Source organism: Phyllopteryx taeniolatus, chromosome 5, assembly GCF_024500385.1.
Source record: "Phyllopteryx taeniolatus isolate TA_2022b chromosome 5, UOR_Ptae_1.2, whole genome shotgun sequence".
NCBI classification, from domain to species: Eukaryota; Metazoa; Chordata; class Actinopteri; order Syngnathiformes; family Syngnathidae; genus Phyllopteryx; species Phyllopteryx taeniolatus.
The window spans coordinates 13,180,101-13,205,436 of record NC_084506.1 but is presented as its reverse complement, the minus strand read 5'-3'; the positions used below and the strand labels follow the sequence as shown (position 1 = coordinate 13,205,436).

The window sequence follows — 25,336 nt, the reverse complement described above, 5'->3', positions numbered from 1 at the left end:
CCTAAATTGGGTCAAGGAATTGATTAAAAAATAAATAAATAAATTTAAAAATATATATATATATATATATAGACTTCTCACAGCTTTTATACCCGCTTCATTAAGTTTCCAATAAATGTACTGTATATATTACACCACAATTTATGTGTACAAAAATTCACAAAACATCATGTTCCACATTTCATACTTGCTTTTCTATTAGGTAATTACACATCATTTGACACCCTTCTTTTGTTAATTTTCTGTCAAAAAAATATTTAATGGGCTCTTCTCTAGGCGGCACGGCGAGCGACTGGTTAGAGCGTCTGCCTCACAGTTCTGAGGACCGGGGTTCAATCCCCGGCCCCTCCTGGGTGGGTTTTCTCCAGGTACGACGCTTTCCTCCCACATCCCCAAAAAAACATGATGGTAGGTTAATTGACGACTCTAAATTGCCCGTACGTGTGAATGTGAACGTGACTGCTTGTTTGTTTATTTGTGCCCTGCGATTGGCTGGCAACCAGTTCATGGTGTACCCCGCCTCCTGCCCGATGATAGCTGGGATTGGCTCCAGCACTCCCGCAACCCTAGTGAGAAGAAGCGTCTCAGAAAATGGATGGATGGATGGGCTCGTCTCTATCTTATCCTTGTGTGAATTTCAAGTACTGGATGTACACTGATGTTACACGATACAACGAACTACACTTACGCACGTGACAAGTTTGCAGTACGCATGCGTAACACGAGGTCACGCTCTGATATGACCATAGGTAGATCCGTCACACTCCATTAGAGCTGCATACGTAGGGCGACGTCAAGCTTAGTAGGGGCAAACTTCTAAATGGATTCCTTCGTGTGAACCGGAAAAAAACAAAAAATTAATAAATTTAAAAAATAAAACGAAAGAACAAGAATCACATTGTACTGAATATGGTGGTGCACAAGGCCACACAATTACGACAAGACTGGTAAAAATAAACTTAAGATTTTGAAAAAAGCTTTTTTCCCCCCCAAATGTTTGGAATTGAAAAGACAAAGAACATTGACAAAAAAAGTAAGCCTCCTGAAAATCTGTTGAGAAATGAGCAAGATACGATTTAATTTCAATATCCATACATCGCCTTTGATAGGAAAGTCGCCCCTTCCAACATGGCCGCCACGTAGGCACGTTGGTTAGCCGGGGTGCCTTCATATTGGTGGTGTCAATTATTGTGGGCGCTCAAAATTTGCAGGAAGCTACACGGTGTCGCTCTGTTTGTCCTGGCACTGTGTCGTTGGGGGCTCGAATGCGCTGGTTCGGCTTCGGCTTTAACGCCTTTGGACAGATACATGGCGGTGATTTTGCTATTGACGACACCAATGAAGTTAAAGTGATCACACCGACAGAGTTGACGTGTCATGTTGATGGAAGCTGCTGTAAGAAAACAAGTGGACTCCGAGCGAGTTGGAGTCGTAGAGCATCCCTTCACTGGAATGGTGAGTGACAGATGAAACGTGTCACTTGGTTCTATACGTTAACGCTTATGCAATATCACAATCGCTGAGTTATGGCTCGACCTCGCTGTGTTGCCAGGTGGTCGCTGTTTGTGCTTGGCAGGTTTCAAGGCTGCGAGTGGGATTTATGGGACAGGGTGCACGGACGCAGTTATCGGGGAGTCTTTCTTAATCCTCGCTTTTCCAGACAGAATTGAATCATGGGACATGGACAACGACGAGAAGAAGACTCCAGTCTGGAGCATGGAAGTCAAAACAACGTCCGATAGTGCTGGTAATAGTTACCTACTTTACTATCCTAGCTGGATGAGAGATTAATCTGTGGCATTTTTACTGTGAATACAAAAGGAAGACGCTTATTCACCACAGCGCCATCCTCTGGATTGGTTTGGGTGTTTGGTCCAAAGATCTGAAATCCCATCTGCTGGTTTCCAGATGCCCCTCTGAATCTGCCATTAATCACTGATGGTTACATTGCCATAAAACCTCCCTTCTACCGGCCATTATCTCCACACCTGAAGGCCACCAGACTGGCAATGGGTGCAGAGCACAGCGTTCTCCTCAGCGCCTCTGGAGCTGTGTACACCTGGGGACTGGGCAGGTATCACTCACACACCTGTCATTGTTGTTGGTCATCTAGAGCAGTGGTTCTCAAATGGCACCCTGGGACCGGCATTTGTTGCCAAATTGTCACCCACTTTTACACAAGTGAAGAACGGTAAAGAACAGGAATTGTTCAAAAAGAGACTTTAAACACGTGTATCATATTTTTAAACATAACACATGCTTACATGTTCAAAGTGCCTTTCAGAGCACCTTATAAAGAAACTGAGGATGAACATGACAACTATTGACAAAAATGAAAAAAAGGAAAATTAAAATTAAAAGCCTATCTCCTGCATCCTCCACTCTAACACCAACTGCCCTCATGTCTTCCCTCACTACATCAAGCAACCCTCTCTTTGGTCTTCCTCTAGCTCGCTTGCCTGGCAGCTCCATCCTCATCACTCGGGTTGGGCATCGAGAACCGATTGCAACCGGGACTAACGTTTCGGTTCTCCCGGAATCGTTCAAATTTTAAAATGTCGGTTCCCAATTTCGATGCCTACAGGCCCACCCCGAAGAAGAAGCTGCGAAAACCAACAAAGAAGAGCACACACATAGACATGCTTGTGCCCAACGACAGCGGCGTCGAACAAAAGTGTGTCTTAACTTTGTTAAAATGAATGACCAGTCGCCTCAGTGCAACACTTGGAATAAGATTATATTGTGCAAAGGAGGCTTTCACGGTGTGTAGCGTTTGAAGCGCTCGGAGCCTCAGCCTACACCATGCGGAGTTTCAGTGAAATCAACTCTCAGTCAGGTTGAGTGAAACAATAAAATACGTTTATACCAGTGTTTCTCAAATAGTGGGGGGCGTGTGAGACCCTGAAGAACATGATTTGCTGTACTAGAATAAAGTGTAATTGCACCTCCACTGCAGTAGATGGCAGTCTATATCTCTTTCTTTTGTACTTTCTTCAATGTTTATAAGGATAACATTAGATTATCCTTTATATACAATGTTATATAGAGATGTAGTCGGGGGGGCTGCGGGTGGGGGGAGGTCGCAATTTTTTTTCTTCTTTGTGGGGGGGGTCGTAACAGAAAACAATTGAGAAGCACTGGTCTATGCCAACATTGAGACAGCTAACGAGGTAAACGGTTGCTTGCACTTTTGCACTGATGGTTTTTAGCGTTTATTTTAGTCTTCAACGTAAGCGCCAAAGACCGTAAAAAATCGTTTGGAAGCGGAATTGAAATAAGGAACCGGAATCGGAACCAGAATCACTCAAATTCAAACGATGCCCAACCCTACTCATCACCCTTCTACCAATATACTCACTCTCTCTCCTCTGGATGTGTCCAAACCATCAAAGTCTGCTCTCTCTAACTTTGTCTCCAAAACATCTAAACCTTGGCTCTCCCTCTGATGAGCTCATTTCTAATTTTATCCAACCTGGTCACTCCTAGAGAGAACCTCAACATCTTCATTTCTGACACCTCCAGCTCTGTTTCCTGTTGTCTCTTCAGTGACACTGTTTCTAATCCATACATCATGGCTGGCCTCACCACTGTTTTATAAACATTGCCCTTCATCCTTGCAGAAACTCTTCTGTTAAATTAGACACCTGACACCTTCTTCTGTTCGTTCCAACCTGCTTGGACTTGTTTTTTCACTTCCTTACAACACCACCATTGCTCTGGACTGTTGACCCCAATATTTAAAGGCCTCCACCCTCGCTATCTCTTCTCCCTGTAGCCTCACTCTCCCCCCTCCACCCCTCTCATTCATGCACATAAAGGTATATTTTGTCTTACTTTGGCTAATCTTCATTCATCTCCTTTCCAGTGCATGCCTCCACCTTTCTAACTGTTCCTCCACCTGGTCCCTGCTTTCACTGCAGATCTCAATGTCATCTGTGAATATCATGGTCCACGGGTGTTCCAGTCTAACCTCATCTGTCAGCCTATCCAACAACACTGCAAACAGGAAGGGGCTCAGGGCTGATCCCTTATGCAGTTCCACCTCTACCTTAAACTCCTCCATCACACTTGAAGCACATCTCACCACTGTTCTGCTGCCCTCATAAATGTCCTGTACTATTCTAACATACTTCTCTGCCACTCCAGACTTCCGCATGCAGTACCACAGTTCCTCTCTGGGTACTCTGTCATAGGCTCTCTCTAGATCTCCAACGACACAATGCAACTCCTTCTGACCATCTCTGTACTTCTCCATCAACACCCTCAAGGCAAATAATGCATCTGTGGTACTCTTTCTAGGCATGAAACCATACTGTTGCTTGGAAATACTTCTGTCCTGAGTCTAGTCACTACTCTTCCCCATAACTTCATTGTTTGGCTCATCAACTTTATTCCGCTATAGTTCCGACAGTTCTGAACATCACCCTTGTTCTTAAAAATGGGCACCAGCGCACTTTTCCTCCATTCCTCAGGCATCTTCTCACCCGCTAGAATTCTGTTGATCATCCATCCATTTTCTTCCGCTTATCCGACGTCAGGTCACGGGGCAGTACCTTTATCAGGTAATCACTGCTACTTTCTGGTCCGCCCCACTTGCCTCTTCTACTCTTCTTTCTCTGTGATTTTCCTCTTGTCGATTTCCACCTCTCCTTCGTCTTCAACCCACAGTAGCTGAATCTCCACCGGCGCCGGACGTTCTTAACCCCGGAGCACGATCAATCCCGTATGGAATTCTTTGGATTGACCGTTCATATTTGTTTGGCAAAGTTTTAAGCCGGATGCCCTTCCTGACGCAACCCTCTGCATTTATCCGGGCGTGGGACCGGCCTACAGTTTGCACTGGCTTGTGCCACCCATAGGGATGGATTTCACAATCGCACAAAATAGGTCCCCAAAACTTCACTCATCTTGGCACTGATCTCTTCTTTTTAGAAAAGTCAAAATAATGTTCCTTTCCAAATAAAATTAAAGTCCTACCTGGGATTTTACAGGACAGGTTTTTGCTTACATATACAATTTGTCAGTCACTCATGCACCGTAGACTATCACTAATCTACACTAACACAGTAGCAAAGTCATAATTACATTCAGTATTTGTATGAAAAACAAATATAAAACAATCCAATGAAAAACACTTGGTACCGAGTACTGAGGGTGCCTTCTTGTGACCACGTATTTTAAGTTATGCCATTGCACAAACCCGTTCATTACGCATTATTCGTAACCTTGAAACATTGTAAGTTGGTCCCGGTCGGTTCTGTAATTTTTTAACTAGCTGTCCGTGACCCACTTTTGGGTCCCCCACCAGTTGAGAATCACTGATCTATAGCAGTGTTTCTCAACCTCTATTGAGCCAAAGCACAACATTTACAAGAAATCTCAGGTACATCAATAAAAAGTGGACACAGGTTAATTATGTAACTCGCTGGCATAATTAGAAGAACACAGATACATTATTTGTATTAAATATATAATTTTGGGGACCAATTATGTGAAATTGGTTCATTTCTCAGCACACCTTATGATCTCTCACAGCACTCAAATGTGCAACAGCACAGTGGTTGGGAGTCACTGATCTAGAGCATTGATTCCCAGTGACACTTATTAGGTTAGCACGACTGGTTGGCTAATTTATGGTAGGCTAATTGAGGACTGTAAATTGCCTGTAGGTGTGAATGTGAGTGTGAATGGTTGTTTGTTTATATGTGCCCTGTAATTGGCTGGTGACCAGTTCCGGGTGTACCCTGCCTCTCACTCAGAGTCAGCTGGGATAGGCTCCAGCACAACCGCAACCCTACTGAGGATAAGCGGTACAGAAAATAGATGGTAATTTTGCCATAATTTTCCTGAGCTCTACTGATGTTTTAGTTTTTTGCTGTGGTATCATTTCAGTCTCGGTACTAAGGTACGTTGCGCAGGTGCTGTATATTATCAAAGTCAGAATTATAGTATTGCGACCACACTACAACAATAGTGTCAATAGTCAGACTGAATGCCACCGTTGGGTGTAGTCTAAACAGGAAATCAATCCAAACCACCATGTCATCAAATTTATCTCATAGATTCAAGAACAACGAACCAATCAATTCAGAAACTCCCACTAGTTTTTCCTCCTTCATCATCAGCAAAGAATGATAGCCTCTGGGAATCAACTGCTCTCACATCAATCGAAAACGCTCTTCCACCTTAGATGTAAAAAGTGTACTTATACATTCTGTCAAATTGATGCCAATTTGGCCTAAATGGACTCTTACATACTCACTCCAGTTCTATTTGGAGCCTGACTTAAATCGGCTCTATGAGCAACCTATCAGCAAATTTACAACGTCCTGTGAATGTAGAACCTGTTTTTTTATTTTTATTTGTATATCTTTTCCCCCCAAACTCAAAATCCTCATTGAATTGTGAAATAACTAAATTGTCTGTTACCTGGGCTGTATATTTAACTCTCCTTCTTGATCGAAACTTTCACTAATCTTAAATCCAGTACAGGGGGTCCTCTGTTTATGGTGGGATTCTGTGCCTATGGCAGCGATTTTAACCCAAATTTGTATGTACCGTAACTTGAAGCACCACGTAGTCTGTCACTAACAGACATAGTAGTACGGTCTAGGGCTTCACCCTTGATTATCTTATGAACTAATCAATCAAATAACGCCCCCGCCCCCCCCCCCCCCAAAAAAAAAAAACTACTAACATGCATTTTAATCTCACTGCATATGTTAAGATGAATGAATGAATGAATGTATCTTCGTTCAGCTATCTATCTATGCCAGCAACGTATAGGGACAGGCAAAACAAGTAAATGCTCTTCCACTAGATGGCAGAAGGTAGACAATAAACCTGTACATCCATGTCGTGAGACTTTTTCTCATGTAAAATGTGCCTTGGCCCAATAAAGGTTGAGTATTCCTGATCTACAGAACACCTTCATTACAGTGTTTTTTTAATTTTTTTGCTACTGAACAGTCACGGTCAGTTAGGGCACGGGGGTCTCTCATCTGAAGAGCAGCCCAGGGTAGTGGAGGCTCTTTGGGGCATGACCATGAGCTGTATAGCCACAGGAGGCTGGCACACTGTCTGTATTAGTGGTAAGAATAACTGGTAAGGATGTTAACTCAATGTAATCACGTATTCACATAAGGTATAACATTGTACTAACAGATGGGGGTGACCTGTATGTGTGGGGCTGGAACGAGAGTGGCCAGCTTGGACTTCCCTCGCGAGCTGTGAGGCGGGCACAGCAGCATCAAAGTAGTCCAGCAGCAGCAGGTTAGTCTTGATTTTTAAGACTGGTCTAACTGCTATCGATCAGTTGAAGGGTGCTTTTATTTTGCCAGGTTTTGAGATCAACTTCAAATATTTCTGTCTATACTGTAATATACCATTAATGACACCATAATTTGGTGCTGCTTATATATATCTATATAATTTACACATACGGTAAGTACGGCTGGCTCACTGTTCTGAGGTTATAGGTTGGAAAAAGTGGTTCCAGCCTACCTGTGTGGAGTTTTGGATGTTCTAAATTGTCTATTTGAGTGTGAATGAGCCATCTACAAGAATAGTTGAATCATATATTTTTAGTGCTGCGTACTAACTCAGCAACATGGGAAACGTTCTAGTGCTAAAAAACAAAAATCTATTATTTTAGTGAGCACTGAAAACCTTTTTCTCCATGAATGTATAATCCATCTAGATGGTGGGTAGTACAAGAGAACCAAAACAAACAGTACCTTAAATTACTGGATTATTTTCTGTCATTCATTCATTGGATTGATGTCCTACGTTTCCAGCTGTGGTTTACCCCAATCTATTGCTCCAATCACATTTTAGATACACAATACTCGAAATGTAACATGAAAAATATCAATAGCAGCTACCTACTGAAGGATCCCTGCATGACAATGTTTAAGGTTTTCTGAGTCATTGACTACAACCTTTTTTTTTTTTTTAAATGAAATTTCCAAATGAAGCCATGATAAACATCTGTCGATCTTTCAACTCTTATAAGTTACAGACTCGTCGTCATATACAGATACACCAGAGGGAGAGAAGTACAAAGAAGTGTTTATATCCATCCAGGCATTCCCAGCACTATTGGACATCACTCCATCGTGTGAGGTGACGGCGGTTGGCTGTGGCTCCCGACACACAGCTGCAGTGACATGTAAGACAGCTGACTTCCACTCATCCACATAAAATTGTTATTGGAAAGAAATTCTTCAGTAGGCTGTCCACAATTTGTTTTTAACAAGTGATAACCAAACCTTCTCATTTAAATAATGTCTCTTGTTCCCAGGTGTAGTATTACAGTACCTCACGAACTTTGAAATAAGTAAAATAGAAGAATCCATTACAAGAGGGTTCATGTAATCTTAGTACAAACGAGTCTAAGAGCATTCAGAGAGCAAAGACCTCATTTTTAAAATCTGCCACCTGCAACATTCTACTCAACATTTTTTGTTTCTTTTTTTAAAACACTTAATTTCCTCAAATTTAAATTGCTGACAGGTGAACAGTCTGGATCAGATATAGATGAAACCTGGTTTGACATTGTAACAGCCCTCAGAAACCATGTTCAATATGGTTATTTGAAAGAAAGAGATGATTCTTTTGTTTTGCTTATTATAAGTGCATAAAAGTTTTTCTATTTTTATTTTTTTAAATGCGGTCATCAGTGTGTGGATTCTCTACAAACTGTCACGGGCCGACCCTAGCAAAGACTACCGCTTTCAAAAGAATTTGGCTTCTGCATTGAAAAGATTAAACTATCAAACCTACACACACGACATTTTTACAATGCATTGGGTTCCAATAAGTGCTGATGAAATGAGTGGGTCAGATTTGTACTTTTGTTTTCAATGTGATCTTTCTCATTTTAGCTGCAGGTGATCTCTACACATGGGGATGGGGTGAGTTTAAGTCTGACTGGACTGGTGTAGCAAATATTCTCAGTGACAGCAATATAAACTTTAATACACAAAAGGGACAATTTCTTTGTTTTCCCCTCAGGTCAGTATGGTCAGCTGGGATACGAGGCATCCTGTTCCGACGAGCCGCACCGTGTGGAGTTCTTCACGAAACAACAGATGCGTGTCGTCAATGTGACATGTGGGACGTGGAATACTTTTGCTGCTGTAGTCAAGGAGGAAGTGGCAGCCTCTTAAATATGGAATCCTATAGATAAACATGGACTTTGTACTATATCCTTAAGGACTTGAATTAAAGTATTTGTATATGGTCAAAAATGTGAAATTACAGCTTTTGTGAAACTTTTTATATGGAAATAGAGAGCGATTTAAAAATCAGAAGTGGGGGTGATTTACATACAAAAGTTAAGCCAATAAAATCCATATATATGTAATTAACAGCAAATAACTACTTTATATAACTGATTAAATAATATAGGTAGATGATCAATTTCCATCTTCACAGCACAATCTTGAAGGAACTGTGGAGAAATTTGTTGAAATAAGTAAAACCTGTTTTGACTAAGGCAGACATTTTGTAATTAGATTTGTGCTCACCTTACAAAATCCGGTGACCTTGAAATGACATGCTGAAACTCCGAGAGGTTCACAGTTCCATCCTTGTCAATGTCAGACTCGTCAAGAATCTAAATGACATCCAACAGAAACTACAGTATTAATAGATCTGTATATGTTGTTGTGTCCATATTGAAGGATCTCACTCACGTTGTTGATGAGCTGTCTCATCTCTTCAGGGGTAAGTCTCGTGTCATCAGTCTCTCCAGTGAGGCAGTTGACCAGTTTCTCCAGATCACCACAGTCGAGAGTTCCATCATCATCAAAGTCTAAAAATAAGAAAATAGCATCGAATGGGATGCTTTTGATTTGACTCTAGTGAGGATAAGCGGTACAGAAAATGGATGGATGGATAAACCAATGCCATGCTACGTTTTTGTAAACATATTTACCAAATATACGGAATGCATAGTGGGACTTGATTTCCAGTGTAGCTGAGTCACTGAAAGCACTCAAAAGATCTAGAAAGTCTTCAAAGGTGAGGCTTCCATCTTTCACTTCAGATGTTGAAAACACGTGGCAGATTCTCGTTCTAAAGGGGTTGGACTGGAATAGGGAAGCAGTACAAGGGTCAGTACACTTAGTAAGACATGGGGCACTTCCTTAAGACCAGATGAAACATCTTTCGTGTTGATTCATTGTAGCTTTTTACTTTGAGTTCTGGAAGGGTTAGTATCTTGTCCATGGGCACCCTGGCGTTTGGAAGGTCTTTCTCATCTTTTGTTAGCAGCTCAGTGAATCTTTTATGTGCCCTGTAATAAGACACAACATAATATTGTCTTACATAAGCACTGTCGTATGATCCTCGCAATTTATATAGCAAATATATTCAGCGTGTGGCATACAAATGGTCACTTACAGAAGAATTTCTTGTTTTGTTAAAAAAGTCAGTTCCTAGAAATAGAATACAGTCATCATACACGCACACAAAAAAAATGAAAATCATGCAGTACATGGTATTTGCAACATGTTACGATCCAAATAGCAAAATAACTTGGCATTCCAGATTATTACAAGCCACCATTGTTGATTCAAAGTCCAAATTTGAAGACAAGGCTGGATTTCTCTATCGGCTACGCTAATATAGCTTAAGTTTGCTAACGTTGGGTCCAAGTATTTCACAGTTAAAAATCCCCCCACCCCCCGTTAACGGTAAACCAGGACGGCATGGTGTTTATTTATGATTCTTATATTTGGCCACTTACTTGGTATTCTGAGAGCAAATCCTTTCCAAGTTGACTCGCCGTTGTCCCCATCTTGTACTTTCCTACGTGAAACTTTTCTCTTGTTGTAAACACTGGTGCCTTACTTCCGCTGATCTAGTTAACCCTTTGGTAGCTTTGGCTACAAACACAGTTGCGCACTTACGTCCAACAGATCACAGGGATAAATACTATATATTAATTGTTACATATCTAGCAAGACATGAGACCTCAAAAGACATTTCAGCGTATTCTGAGAGTTACTGGCAGTGTTGTGTTTTTAATTTTTATTTATTTATTTATTTATTTATTTTTACGGCAGAAAAGACTAACATAATTCTGTAAAACGAAAATAAAATCTACTGACACTTTCGATAACGTGACGTATGTCCGGCCACTGGTCACAATGATAGCCATTGTGGATTGGTGCAGTGTTCCCATTGCAACCGCAAATAGGGCTCGACAGTGACAAATTATGGTTAATAAGTCTTTGGGGAGTTATCGGAGGGGATTAGATATCATTTCAGGAAAGCGGTATGATAGTAAGTGTGCGTTGACCGACCATAAGCCTTACAAATAACAAAATAATATTCGGCATAACAAGAATAAACCATGATCCATTTTCGCCGGACTTTCTGATGAAGACATGACAACAACAAGAGAAGACTTGTACGCGTCCTAGCCAACCTAGTGCTCGGCTCGGTAACAAGTTCTGTAGTACTGTCAATGTTTTTTGTGTTTTTCGTTCGTCTTTGGAGACATGACACGACTTACTTACACAAGGGAAGACTTGCTAAACATTAGGAAGTCTAGTCCGGACTTTCTTTCATTAACTTTCACAAATCCGCTCAGTTTTCTCTCGGAATTACTTACCAGCAGAACGGCTGCGGTCTGTGGCGCATGGAGGGGGCGAAGGCGACGGCGCAGAGGGAAGCGAGACGGAGTGCATGTCAAGCTCCTTAAGAGAGGATTCCGAATGCTGCTCCCTTCGATTCACCTCGCAAATCTATGCTCTCTACCCAACAAAATGGACGAGCTTCGTTTTCTCACAAAGACCGGTAAAGACTTAAGACGTTCTGCCACCCTGTGCTTCATGGAGACATGGCTATGTGAACGCATCCCCGATGGCGCCGTAATGCAGACCGTGTCATGGAGCTATTGGGGAAACAAAAGGTGGTGGGATATATTTCTATATCAATGAAAAATGGTGTACCGACGTCACGGAGCTCAACACACATAATGCACCCCAGTCTTGGAGTCGCAGATTTTTTTTAGCTGTAAGTCATTCTACTTGCCGGTGTTTAGCCCCCCAAGGCTAACACAAACGCGGCACTGCTAACGGTTGATGAACAAGTAAACGAACTTGGGGGGAAAAAAGCACCCAGATTCACCCTTCATTATTTTTGGGTACTTTAACAAATCCCATAATTTCCTCGAAGACATCCGGAAGTCGTTCTCCATGACCTCAACGAATTCCTCCCATGTCCGAGTTTTTGCCTCAGTGACCACCAAAGCTGCATTCCGCTTGGCCAGTCGGTAACCATCAGCTGCCTCAGGAGTCCCACAGGCCAAAAAGGCCCGATAGGACTCCTTCTTCAGCTTGACGGAATCCCTCACCGCTGGTGTCCACCAACGGGTTCCGGGATTGCCGCCACGGAGGGCACCGATTACCTTACGGCCACAGCTCTGGTTGGCCGCCTCGGCAATGGAGGCACAGAACATGGTTCACATGGGGGGGTGGAGGGCGTTCCTCCCAATCACGCCCTTCCAGTTCTCACTATCATTGCCCACGTGACCATTGAGGTCCCCGCCAGCAGAACGATGAAATCCGCAGCGGGCGTGCTCTCCAGCACCCCTTCCAAGGACTCCAAAAAGGGTGGGTACTCTGTACTGCTGTTTGGTGCATAGGCACAAACAACAGTCAAGACCCATCCCCCTCATCTGAAGGCGGAGGGAGGCTACCCTCTCGTCCACCGGGGTGAGCCCCAATATAAAGGCGCCGAGCCGGGGAGCAATAAGTATACCCACACCTGCTCGGCGCCTCTCACCATGGGCAACTCCAGAGTGGAAGAGAGTCCAACCCCTCTCAAGAGGACTGGTACCAGAGCCGTGCGTGGAGGCGAGCCAGACTATATCTAGTCGGAACTTCTCAACCTCACCCACCAGCTCGGGCTCCTTTCCTGCCAGAGAGATGACATTCCACGTTCCTAGGGCCAGTTTCTGTAGCCGAGGATCGGATCGCCAAGGTCCCCGCCTTCGACCACCAACCAGCTCCCACTGCACCTACCCCTGTGGCCCCTCCCACAGGTGGTGAGCCCATGGGAACGGGGACCCATGTTACCCTTTCGGGCTGTGCCCAGCCAGGTCTAATGGGTGCAGGCCCGGCCACCAGGCACTCGTTTTCGATCCCCACCTCCAGGCCTGGCTCCAGAGGGGGGCCCCGGTGACCCGCGTCCAGGCAAGGGAAACTGATACCCATTTGTTTTGTTCATCATAGGGTTTTTTGGAGCCATGCTTTGTCTGGTCTCTCACCTACGATCTGTTTTCCATGGATGGCCCTACTAGGGGTGTGAAACCCCAGGGAACTTAGCTCCTAGGATCATTGGGAGACGCAAACCCCCCCCACCACGGTAAGGTGACGGCTCAAGGAGGGGACTAATAATATTTTCGATTTCAAATCCAAACTGAAGTAATGGCCAGCTTTAATTTTATTTATTTCATTAATCTTACAAGAATGCTCTAAAAAAAGAAACATGTTTGCATAACTATAGCACAGTACATGTGAATTCAAAGAGCATTTACTTTTTGAAACCGAGCAAAGTTGGAATAACTCAGCAATCTACTCCACATGTCGAAGATAGTCAGCTCAACTCTGGAGAAGTGACCAACTAAGCTCCCGGATTTGTTTCCCAGTTTGTCGAATCTAAAATAAAATAAATACAAAGAGAATTACTCAACAGAATACAGTCGACCGAAGTGCTTACATGATTAAAACATATTATGTAATAGTTCTCTAATATTGAGATCCTTTTGACAGAAGTACTTATTTACTGTAGATAGACAATGCTTCCCAATAAACGCATTATTAGTGTGTCTTCCTCAGACTTTACCTGTCATTCTTGTTCCTTCCCTCATCTCAGCCGGAACACCGATGCCAAACTCATTTTCAGCAGTGACTCTAAAGTAGTAGATCCCTCCCTCCTCCAGATCAGTCACCTTGTAGGACAATCTGTGGCATCTGTTTGTGAGTCTTGTCCATCCTTTTCTGCTAATGTCCAGCATGTCAACAAGGTAGTTCTTAACGGAGGCTCCTCCCTCATTCTCAGGGATGTCCCAAGTAACTGTGGCAGAATTCTTGGTAACATCTTTAACAGCTAAATGTGTTGGTGGACCAGGGGAATCTAGAACTTTCACACTTAGAGTCAAAGAGGCATTCCCGACACCATTTTGAAGTTTGACTATGTATTTGCCTGTATCATCGCGAGTTACTTTTTCCACGGTAATGGAAGTGACGTAGCTGGTGGTGTTGATCAGTCCTCTAATTCTTAGATCCACATTCGCTTTTTCCCAAATCACACTGGGAGCAGGTTTGCCAGTGAAAGGCACGGTGAGGGTGAAGGTGCTTCCTTCTTTAACATGGAGGGTCTTCTTCATATCAGTGCTAATGTCAAACCTGGGTTCCTCTTCTCTGTCCACAGCTGCATATGGATTTGTTTCAGGACTGGCCTCACTGATGCCTACCTTATTTATTGATCTAACAACAAATACATATTCTGTCCCTGAGGTGAGCCCAGATACTTTGAACACAGTCTTATCTGTGTTTTGAGTGCCAACAGCCCAGACGTCTTCTGCATTTTTTCTGAATTCAACTTTGTACCCAGTAACTGGCGCTCCACCATCAAACACTGGCTTGTTCCATGACAGAGTGATTGAGGACTTTGAAGAATCGAGAACTATAGGCTTTTCGGGAGGGGACGGCAGAAACTTTGGATCTTCTGCCATGGTGAGACGACATGGTAGACTGGGTTCACTTAGCCCTGCAGCATTCTCTGCAAAAACACGGAATTCATATTCACATCCGTCATGTAAGCCAGAGGCTTTGACTCGTAGGTCGTAGACAGGCTTCTTATTAACACGTATCCAACGAATGCCCTGCTTGTCGCGCTTCTCAATGATGTACCCACTAATTCGGCTTCCGCCATCAGATACTGGTCTCTTCCAGCAGATAGCCATAGCTTCACTCGTTGTACTTGTGACTTCAACATCCATTGGAGCAGATGGGATGGTGTAGGGGTCGGCTGCCTTGATGGGATCACTTTCCAAAGTCTCCCCCTCACCATACTTGTTCACTGCCTTCACCCTAAAGAGGTATTCATTTCCTTTGAGCAGCTTGGTTATTTTGCAGGTAGTTGTCATCAAGTCACTATAGATAAGAGTCCAGGCTACACGGCTGGTTTCACACTTCTCAACAATGTAATGCATGATCTCTGCGCCACCTGTTTCGTGAGGGGGTCCCCATGATAAGGTGACTTTCTCTGCTGAAAGTCCAGATACTTGCAGGGGTCCAGCTGGAGGGCCAGGGCTGTCTAAGACTCTACATGTAATAACAATAGATGTAGTACCCGCAGTACTTTGTAGGGTCAGAATATACTGTCCAGAGTCTTTCCGAACGCTTTCACGGATAAGTAGAGATGTATGCGCCTTTGTTGCTGTAATGTCAACCCTACCCTTTGTGCCAATAGTTCTACCATTCTTTGACCACAACACTGTAGGGTTGGGGCGGCCAGAGATGTCAGCATCTATTCTTAGAAGGTCACCCACTTTGACAACCAAAACCTGTCTAAATTTGTCCTCTATGATAATTTTAGGTGGCTCCACTTCATGCTGCACAGTGACAGGGCCTGTAGCCTCAGAGGGTGCACTGAAGAAGTCAGCTGCATTCTTTGCAAGGACCCTGAAGTCATACTGTTCACCCTCTGTGAGACCAGTCACCTCCAAAAATGTATCGAGTAAGCTAGTGAAGTTACACTTAAGCCAACAACTATCAGGAAGCTCTTTGCGCTCTACGATGAAACTAGTTATTTTAGCCCCACCGTCGTATTGTGGTTTGTCCCATGAGAGGGAAACTGAAGTGTTGGTTATACTGGTCACTGTGAGGTTGTGTGGGGGCTCACACTGGTCTCTTGCTGCAACAGGCTCAGAGGCTTTACTGCAGGGACCTACACCAGCGATATTCTCAGCATACACCCGGAACTCATATATGAGGCCTTCGTCAATGCTTGTAACTTTGAATCTGTTTTCTGTCACTGAACCTTTGTTTAACTTTGTCCACAGAATACTACTTTGATCTTTGCATTCAATATGATAGCCAATAACAGGGCTGCCACCATCATTCCTTGCTGGGCTCCATGTAACAACCATGATAGACTTTGAGGCACTCACAACAGAGATATTGGTTGGTGGACTGGGGACCTTGAAAGGATATTGGGCAACAACAGGTTCAGACTCAACAAAGGAGCTCCTGCCATAGCGATTCTCTGTAGCAACACGAAAGTGATATTCATTACCCTGTGTCAGACGGGATATTTTTATAGAAGTCCTCGCCACGGTGGCTGACACAGTCTGCCATATTGTGCTGTCTGTATCTCTCTTCTCAACAACATAATTAGAGATTTGACATCCCCCACTATAATGCGGGGGTTGCCATATCAGAGACACAAAGTCCGCGCTCACTTCTTCTACAGTGAGGTCACATGGTGGCCCAGGTTTTTCGAAAACATTAACATGGATTTCAGCAGATGCAGTTCCAGCGGAATTGGTCACAGTTACCGCATACAAACCAACATCTATCCGAGTTGCATCTTTGATCATGAGTTGAGATGACATATCCAATGTACACACGTTTACCCTGCAGGTTTCTTTGAGGATGTTGCCATCTTTTTTCCAGGTTACTATTGGCTGTGGTACACCCTTAAATGGCACATCAATCCTTAAATCTTTCCCTGCTTTCACACTGAATGTGGCGGACAGCAAATTAATAACAGGTTGAGCACTTGTGTCTTTAAAAATAACAGGTGTCGAGAGGAGCTTTGGTTCACTCTTCCCCTTTTCATTCACAGCGCTGACTCTGAATAAATAGTCCATTCCTTTTGTCAGTCCATTAATTACTGTTTCCAGCGTTTTACTCTCAGAACAGGTTCTCCATGTGTCATGTCCCTTTTCCTTGATTTCTACAATGTAACATGTAATTTTGCTTCCTCCATCATGATCTGGCTTTTCCCACGAGAGTCGTACACTGTCACTGGTGAGATCACTCTGTGTGATTTTCCCAGGTGGAAGAGGCACTTCAGACACTTTAACAGGCTCATTTGTTTCGACTGCTTGTCCACTTCCATACTCGTTTACAGCCAAGACGCGGAAGTAATAAAAACATCCCTCCTGGAGCTTGTCAATTTTATATGTGTTCCTTGTACAGTTACTACAGACACTTGTGAATACCTTCCTCGCATCCTCTCTCTTTTCCACGGCATAATGGGAGATCTCTGCTCCTCCATCAATGAGAGGAGCACCCCAGGAGATGTGCACAGAATCTCTCTGTACATCTTTCACTTGCAGGTTTGTTGGTGCACTGGGGGTATCCAACACTCGAACATTGATAAATGCTGATTTAGAGCCCTTGCAGTTAGTAGCAGTCAATACATACTTTCCAGTGTCATTTCTATTTACATTTTCAATCATCAACAATGTATAGGAGCCTGTCACTTCTATTTGTGCATGCTCACTGAGAAGACCACCTTCCTTTGACCATTGGACCTCAGGTTCTGGACTTCCTCTGATGGGTACATAGAGACGTAATGTTGAACAGGCTCGAACACTAACTAGCTTTCTCAAAGCTGTGTCCAACTCAACTTCAGGTTGCTCTAGTTTTTCAGCTGCGACCACAGACCCTGGTAATTCCACAGGCTCACCAACTCCATTGGCATTTGTTGCACGTACACGGAAGTTGTACTCTGCATTTTGTCTCAGACCTTTTATGGTGTCCTTTGTATCTTCTGTGTTTGGTGTGCATGTGATCCACTCATCGTCTGCTGCTTCTTTCATCTCCACAACATATCCAGTAATGGGAGCTCCACCATCATAGACAGACTTAGACCAGGATAGCGAGACAGTACTGCATGAATAGTCTGTCACTTTGAGGTTGGTAGGGGGACCAGGAGGGTATGATGGGTCACACACCTTAATATAATTACTTGCCTCACTGGGTGCACCAACACCAGCAGTATTCTCTGCCGATACTCTAAACTGATAATAATGTCCCTTCGTGAGTCCTGTACATCTGAAACGCAAGTCATTCAGTCTTCTCTTGTTGCATTTAGTCCATCTGACACCCTCTTTATCAAGTTTCTCCAGGATGTAGCCATCAATCTCGGCGCCCCCGTCCGTCTTGGGTCTTTCCCATGTCAACATTACAGAGTCTCCAGTCACAGCACTGGCGATAGGGGTAGAAGGAGCACTTGGTGTTTTGAAAAGATTTTGTGCAATGAAAGGTTCTGATTCCAGAAATTCCCCTACACCAAATTTGTTTACAGCACAAACGCGGAATATGTATTCTCTCCCGGGTGTCAGCTTTGTTGCTTTGTAACTGACAGCTTCCACATGGGGATCAACCCCTGTCCATGTGACACGGCTGGTCTCCCTTTTTTCAACAATGTAATGTGAAATACTGGCACCGCCATCATTGGAAGGGGGGTTCCAATGAAGATGACATTTTTCACCACTGACAACTTTCACCCTCAAAGGTCCGTCTGGGGAACTTGGTCTATCGAGTACCTTCACATTAACTGGCATTGATGTTGTTCCATCGATGTTCGTAAGACTTAGGACAAAGCGTCCCCCATCCACTCGTGTACAGTCCCTGATAGTTAGTGTTGTATGAGTGAGGGTGTTTTTTACATCTGTTCTTGGCGTAGCTTTGTTGATTTCCTCACCATCCTTCAGCCACCTTACATCAGGAAGGGGCTTTCCAAAGTAATCAGCTTCAATTGTAAATGTTTCGCCACCATGAACAACAATTGTACTCCTGAACTTGGGGTCCATGAACACAGAGGGTCCTTCAATTACATCTTCAGCAAAGATGGTTATATTTTCAGAAGGTTTGCTCCAAACACCTGCACCATTCTTGGCAGTTACTCTGAACTGATAACTTTGGCCTCCTGTCAAACCTGTAACTGTGAACTGATTTTCAATAACATTTGTGAAGTTTGCTTTCATCCATCGGCCATCTGGAAGCTCTTTCTTCTCAACAACATAGCCTGTAATAGAGCTGCCACCATCATAGCCAGGTTTTGCCCACTGGAGTGTGATATTCTCTTTTGTAATAACAACTGCTTCAGGTTTACCAGGTGGATCACAGGGATCTCTCGCCACATAGCAGTCAGATATGTTGCTTGACGGACTGAGTCCAGCAATATTCTCAGCAAAGACTCTGAATTCATACTCAATGCCTTCCTCCAGGCCAGTCGTTTTGAACCGGGTGTCAGGTATGGCAAATTTGTTCAGCTTGGTCCATAAGATGCTGTTTTTTTCCTTTCGTTCCAAGTGATAGCCAGTGACAGGGCTTCCTCCATCTCTGCCTGGGGTTGCCCATTCAACTAACATGCTGTACTTTGTCACTGTGGAAACAAAAGGCGTAGCAGTAGCCATGGGCACACTAAATGAGTACTGTGCAAGTACAACTGAAGATGTAATTGCTGTACTCTTTCCATACCTATTTTCTGCAAACACTCTGAATTGATACTCATTACCAGTCTTTAGTTTAGTGACTTTGATTGCAGTTCGCACTGTCGTTGCGGATACAGTTTGCCACTCCATATTAGTAAGTTCACGTTTCTCCACAACGTAGTTGTCAAGCTGACAGCCTCCTGTGTATGCGGGTGGCTCCCAAGAAATTGACACATAGTCAGAACTGACCTCATCAATCCTCACAGGCCCTATGGGTGAGTCAGGCTTTTCAAGAACCACCACCGTGATTTCTCCAGTATAGTTTCCAGCCTTGTTACTTGCTGTGATGGAGTATTGACCAACGTGCTCCCTGGTAGCGTGTCTGATATGAAGAACTGTCATTGATGATGTAGTTGAGATGTCCAACCTGGATGTCTCTTTTACAGCCTGTCCATCTTTTTTCCATTCTATTTTTGGGGCTGGATTCCCTAACACTGGTATGTCTACTTTCAAATCTTCACCACTTTTTACTGTGAATGTGGTAAAAGTCAGTTGAAAGGTTGGTTTTAAAGCCTTTTCCTTTGCTGTATCAGTAGAAGACTGATCTTTAGGGTTTTGGGTGCTCCTTTCAACCGACCTGGTGAGCTGTTCTATAGAAACACATAACAAATAAAACATTTTCAGACATGAGCCCTATTATCTTAATTTCACACAGTAATTTGAAGATATCTTGAGTTTGTAATTATTTTTTATAACACTGTTATAAATGTATATTTACTGTGAAGACTTCATGATGACTAGAAATGTGCTTCTCATACCTTCAGCAATGGAAGAGGTGGATGACCCAGCATCAGTATCATGTGTCTGATTTAGGGGCTGAGCTGTAGCGTTTGTTTCATTTCCTGTCTATAAAACAGATACAGTTGTCAGTGAAATTAAATTTAAACACGAATGCACAATTCTTAACATGATCTGATGAAAAACCTGACGCAGGTCTTTTGTTCAAAGAAAAACGGTTTACTTGACTTAAAAAACATCCATCCATCCATTTTCTCCTCACAAGGGTCGTGGGCGTGCTGGAGCCTATCCCAGCTATCTCCGGGCGAGAGGCGGGGTACACCCTGAACTGGTCGCCAGCCAATCGCAGGGCACATACAAACAAACAACCATTCACACTCACAGTCACACCTACAGCCAATTTAGAGTCTCCGATTAACGTTTTTTGGGGATGTGGGAGGAAACCGGAGTGCCCGGAGAAAACCCACGCAGGCACGGGGAGAACATGCAAACTCCACACAGGCGGGGCCGGGGATTTAACCCCGGTCCTCATAACTGTGAGGCTGACGCTCTAACCAGTCAGTCACCGTGCCGCCAGGTTTAACTACATACAACTATTCTTATTAATCCCAAAGAGCCAAAAGCTAAAGCATTGCCCAAGACAACATGAAATTATACAAATAAAAATGCAAACAATGTTGTAATATTTTCTGAGCAAGTTAAGAAAAAACTTACTTCTTTGTCTGTTCTTGCCGCCATCCTTATTTATGTCCTTATAGAAAGCAAAAAAATAAAAAATAAATTTCACTGAATGCAGTTTGAGTTTTCTAAAATGAAGCTGTGCTCCCAAGCAGCCAAACACACAGAACACCAGCAGTCACTGCCTGCTTTATCTCCAAAAGCATGCAGTTACTCAGCAACTAAAATAGCCACATGACTGATTGGCCAGCTGCGGCATCTTCTAAAGTTAGCTGAGCATGCATGAGTTACAAAACATTAGCAGACATAAATAGACAAGCATGAAAAACAGCAATAAGACCAATTGTTGTATGTGGATACAATCCAGATATCTATATCTGTTCTCAACCAGGTCGCTGAAATGCTGGCCTGTAAATAATTTTTAATGTAGAAATCAGGCACAGATTTGCCATCTGAAATGTATTTTGTGTTTAATGAATCTATATAATGTATGAGTACTGAAATAAATTGACATTTCTACCATATTCTAATTTGTTGAAACTTATCTGTATATCGTAGGGATTGGATAGTTGCACAAACATCCTTTGGCATAAATATAAACTATATTACCAAAGGTATTCGCTCACTTGCCTTGATTTGCAAATGAACTTCAGTGATGTCCCATTCTTAATGCATACGTTTTAATAATAATAATAATAATTAAAACAATTTTTATTTAATATGATGTCGGTCCCCCCATTTGCAGCACTAACAGCTTCAACTCTCATGGGAAGGCTTAATTCCACAAGGTTTAGGAGTGTGTTTATGGGATTTAAAAACATTTTATTTATTTTTTACCATTCTTCCAGAAGCACAATTGTGAGGTCACGCAATGATGTTGGACGAGGACTGGCTCTTTGTCGCCGCTCTAATTCAACCCAAAGATGTTTTATTACATTGAGGGCAGGGCTCTGTGCAGGCCACTCAAGTTTATCCACACCAAACTCTCTTATCCATGTCTTTATGGACCTTGCTTTGTGCACCAGTGCACAGACATGTTGGAACAGGAAGGGGTCACCCCCAAACTGTTTGTTTGTCCAAAATCTCTTGATATGCTGAAGCAGTCCGAATTACAGAGTTCTTTTTTTCCCCCCACTGGAACTAATCGAGCCAATATTTTGGACAATTATATGCCTCCAACTTTCCAACTCAGTGTGTATACATACATACATAGCATACTCTCTGGCCAATCTCATTCTCATGAAAATCGGTTGAGAAATGATCACGTCACGACTTCATTTCAGTGTCCATGCGTTGGTTTCTATGGGAACGACCACTTCCCCAACATGTGAAAACGTCTTTTATTTTGACAAATCAAACCGGAAATACAAATACCAACGACGAAGAACTCAAGTAATTTGTTCAGGAAATAACCAGAGCGAAGATACGTGAAGGTGTACGATAAGTGCTTTTTGTGACCATGCCTGTGCTATGATATGTTATTTTTTATTGTTAGTGACATATTTGTTGTCATTTTACTCCATGGATGGCAAGTAATCAGTGGACAACCGAGCAGAAAATGACGCTAACCGGTGGATTTACACAAGCGGCGTAAAACGGTCATTCCGCTTTTTTAAATTATTATTATTATTATTTTTTTTTTCGTAAGCATGCCGGTCCAGTTTGTCTACGGGAAGCAGGACTTTGTTCAAGACGTGCCTTGCAACACTGATAGCATATCCCGGAAGGAATATGAGTCGAGATTTGATTCAGCCATCCGAGCTGGATGGACGGACAGGATGGCGAGGGGGCTCTTCCGTTACCATTTGGGGGACTTACAAACACGCATCCTCCCTGGCCCGTGTGGTTTTGTGGCCCAGTTGAATGTCAAGAGAGGACTTGAAAGAAGGAAGCCTCAGGAGATCCTCAGTATTCGGCAGGATTTCAACGCCGAGCAGTTTCATTTTAATAAGGTCAGTCCAGATGAGATCATATTTGAGATGAAAGATTCCGAGGAAGGGCACGAAATTGGCCATCATCCATGCAAGACTGTTGTGTTGGTCAACGTCAGTCCTCTGGAGTTTGGACATTGTCTCTTTGTTCCAGATCCAGCCCGCTGCTTTCCTCAGGTTCTCACAAGGTTTGCCATCCAAGTTGGCATGGAATCGGTGTTGCTCAGCTCTGACCCAGCCTTTCGTGTGGGCTTCAACAGTCTGGGAGCTTTTGCGTCCGTCAATCATTTGCACCTCCACGGATATTACCTGAAACACAAGCTTAATATCGAATCTACACCTGTCCGGCCACTTCTTCCTGAAAAGGGATTTTACACTTTAGCGGGGTTTCCTGCAGGTTTTCTGTTCTACACCGAATCCAAGGGAGCGGAGGATGTTGCGGGCGCCGTCTGTCATGTCACTGACTTCCTAATGGAGGCCAATGTCGCTCACAACCTCTTCATGACCAGGGGATGTCCACCCTGCGAAGAGGATGACAAGTTACTAAGAAAAGGTGTGCGTATCGCTGTGTGGCCAAGAGTGGCTTGTTTCGGTACCAAAGAGGAGTCCGCTTTCAACGTTGCTCTATGTGAGCTTGCAGGACATCTGCCATTTAAGAACAAGAAGGACTTTGAGCTCACCACCGAGTCGCATGTGATTGAAACCATTCAGCGGTATCTTCTACCGCGTGCAGATTTCCTTCAATTGGAAAAGCAGCTGACTCAACATTTAATGTTACTGTAAGGTTTGGACAAAGCCACATTGAATATTGTTCATTACTTATGATACTAATAAATCACGTAAATCTACATTTTGCCAAGATTGTGTATGTGCAATCATTTTTAGAGATATGAGTGTATGATGTGTTGGAAAACAGTTTTCCGAATTACTGATGAAAATATTTGTTTTTATTTTCACACAGTGGTAATTGAGATTCATTGGTCATTCAACAGCTAGAGTATATTTTATAATCGCTTGCAGAATGTAAAGATGTCAAATACATCTTGATAAAATATTCTGCACTGAAAAAAAAAAGTTAATACTGTTCAGTTTTGATTGACATTGACTGAGAAGCAGAGGTGGGTAGAGGAACTAAATATTGTGCAGAAGTAAGAGCACTGTTAAAAAAGTAGTCTTCTAAATAATTACTTGAGTAAGAAAGTATTCAGGGAAAAAACTACTCAAGTACCAAGTAACGTCATTTATTTTTTAAAATAAGAGCATGGACATCAAATAAAATAAAAATAACGAAATCAAATATGAATGTACGAATTAAGATGTTGCTAAAGATATCCATCCATTCATTTTCTACACCGCTTAATCTAAAACAAATCTGGATAAAATAAAAACAAATTCAGATCCAAGATTTTTTTTTACATTGTTTCTACTTGTTAAACAGCACGATTCTGAAGGCTCACCCGGCAGATTACAAAAACAGGAACAAGGCTGCAGTGGATATAAAAAGTATATACACCCCTGTTCAAATGCCAGGGTTTTGTGTTGTAAAAGAATTTTGACCCAGGTAAATAATTCATCAATCATCATTTTGAGAGCAGAGGGGAAAATAAACATCCATCCATCCATCCATTTTCTGAGCCGCTTCTCCTCACTAGGGTCGCGGGCGTGCTGGAGCCTATCACAGCTGTCATCGGGCAGGAGGCGGGGTACACCCTGAACTGGTTGCCAGCCAATCGCAGGGAAAATAAACAACTGAAATAAACTTGGATGTGATTGACTTGGACTTGGCGTTAAACTTGCTGCCTTCTCGGCCAGGTCACCATTGCACAAGAGATGTTCTGTTTTAACGGGTCTTTTATCTGGTTAAGTGAAGTTAAAATAAAATAAAAATAAATCTGGTTTGACAAGGATTTCACTCCCTCTTATAACTGGCATGTGGCTGTATTCAGAAGTCACAGATTACATTCAAGCTCATGTTCAATGGGAGTCCCCGCACACACTTGCCACCATTTCAATTTTTAAGTGAAAAAACAACACATGCAGGAGGGCCTTACAGAAACATTATTTCCTTTATCCACTAAAATGACAGAATGAAGAAGCTGTTTGCTGACCAGACATTGATAAAGTGTGTATATGTGTGTGTCTGTGAGAGAGAACAGAAGGTGCATGTTTTACACTTGTGACAGGAAAAAAAAAGAGAGCTAATGTTGCCATATGCACAGCCAAAACAACAGAAAAAACATCTGCAACTTCCTGCAAGGTGTTTTCTCCAGTTACAAGTGGTCTGAAATATCCAAGTTTGGGCAGTGACAAAATTACGATGCATGTTAAAGGTGTTGTTTTTTTGTAGTCTGCAATGTAAACATGAGTCACGCGCGGCTGTCACGACTCACTTTGACTGTCCCGCGAAGCCCAATAGAATAGGGCAGCCGTGGCCCAATGGTTAAGATCATCGCCTGCC

The 25,336-nt window shown here is 43.0% G+C and overlaps 3 protein-coding genes across 10 annotated transcripts; 2 read left to right on the top strand and 1 right to left on the bottom strand.

The window, feature by feature from the left end:
• The first annotated feature begins 84 nt into the window (after nucleotides 1-84).
• Nucleotides 85-9,258, top strand: LOC133477755 (RCC1 domain-containing protein 1-like). 5 transcript variants are annotated; one of them, XM_061772849.1, is made up of 8 exons: nucleotides 85-1,455; nucleotides 1,553-1,747; nucleotides 1,909-2,074; nucleotides 6,970-7,091; nucleotides 7,165-7,272; nucleotides 8,021-8,170; nucleotides 8,886-8,915; nucleotides 9,016-9,258. In XM_061772849.1, the coding sequence occupies exons 1-8, from the start codon at nucleotides 1,266-1,268 to the stop codon at nucleotides 9,168-9,170; spliced, it is 1,116 nt and encodes a 371-aa protein (XP_061628833.1). In that variant the 5' UTR covers nucleotides 85-1,265; the 3' UTR covers nucleotides 9,171-9,258. The 5 variants fall into 5 exon arrangements, with proteins under 5 accessions (XP_061628833.1, XP_061628832.1, XP_061628831.1 ...); XM_061772848.1 differs by having other exon boundaries at nucleotides 8,015-8,170; XM_061772847.1 differs by having other exon boundaries at nucleotides 8,886-9,258.
• Nucleotides 9,259-9,265: 7 nt separating this feature from the next.
• On the bottom strand, nucleotides 9,266-21,459 carry LOC133477753 (calcium and integrin-binding protein 1-like). Of its 4 annotated transcripts, XM_061772843.1 has the most exons (8): nucleotides 13,861-14,001; nucleotides 13,553-13,673; nucleotides 10,408-10,442; nucleotides 10,201-10,300; nucleotides 9,941-10,094; nucleotides 9,699-9,817; nucleotides 9,531-9,619; nucleotides 9,266-9,454 (listed from the first exon to the last, which is right to left on the bottom strand). In XM_061772843.1, the coding sequence occupies exons 2-8, from the start codon at nucleotides 13,598-13,600 to the stop codon at nucleotides 9,433-9,435; spliced, it is 567 nt and encodes a 188-aa protein (XP_061628827.1). In that variant the 5' UTR covers nucleotides 13,601-13,673; nucleotides 13,861-14,001; the 3' UTR covers nucleotides 9,266-9,432. The 4 variants fall into 4 exon arrangements, 2 of the variants coding, with proteins under 2 accessions (XP_061628827.1, XP_061628826.1); XM_061772842.1 differs by lacking the exons at nucleotides 13,553-13,673; nucleotides 13,861-14,001 and adding an exon at nucleotides 10,754-11,591; XR_009788467.1 differs by lacking the exons at nucleotides 9,266-9,454; nucleotides 9,531-9,619; nucleotides 9,699-9,817; nucleotides 9,941-10,094 and adding exons at nucleotides 20,290-20,377; nucleotides 20,984-21,458 and having other exon boundaries at nucleotides 13,861-20,121.
• Nucleotides 21,460-21,736: 277 nt separating this feature from the next.
• On the top strand, nucleotides 21,737-23,728 carry gdpgp1 (GDP-D-glucose phosphorylase 1). The gene has a single exon (XM_061772851.1). It carries the CDS (start codon nucleotides 22,597-22,599, stop codon nucleotides 23,659-23,661), a length of 1,065 nt encoding a protein of 354 aa, XP_061628835.1. The 5' UTR covers nucleotides 21,737-22,596; the 3' UTR covers nucleotides 23,662-23,728.
• Nucleotides 23,729-25,336: the final 1,608 nt, after the last annotated feature.

What these genes read in the sequence shown, in the direction of transcription:
- LOC133477755 (XM_061772845.1), top strand. Translation starts at nt 1,266, where the DNA reads ATGCGCTGGTTCGGCTTCGGCTTTAACGCCTTTGGACAGATACATGGC. An exon ending in AACAACGTCCGATAGTGCTG is followed by an intron (nt 1,748 to 1,908) that starts GTAATAGTTACC and finishes GCTGGTTTCCAG; the next exon opens with ATGCCCCTCTGAATCTGCCA. An exon ending in ACACACAGCTGCAGTGACAT is followed by an intron (nt 8,171 to 8,885) that starts GTAAGACAGCTG and finishes TTCTCATTTTAG; the next exon opens with CTGCAGGTGATCTCTACACA.
- LOC133477753 (XM_061772842.1), bottom strand. Translation starts at nt 10,804, where the DNA reads ATGGGGACAACGGCGAGTCAACTTGGAAAGGATTTGCTCTCAGAATAC. An exon ending in ATTTGCTCTCAGAATACCAA is followed by an intron (nt 10,443 to 10,753) that starts GTAAGTGGCCAA and finishes TTCTATTTCTAG; the next exon opens with GAACTGACTTTTTTAACAAA. An exon ending in TGAGACAGCTCATCAACAAC is followed by an intron (nt 9,620 to 9,698) that starts GTGAGTGAGATC and finishes GATGTCATTTAG; the next exon opens with ATTCTTGACGAGTCTGACAT.
- gdpgp1 (XM_061772851.1), top strand. Translation starts at nt 22,597, where the DNA reads ATGCCGGTCCAGTTTGTCTACGGGAAGCAGGACTTTGTTCAAGACGTG.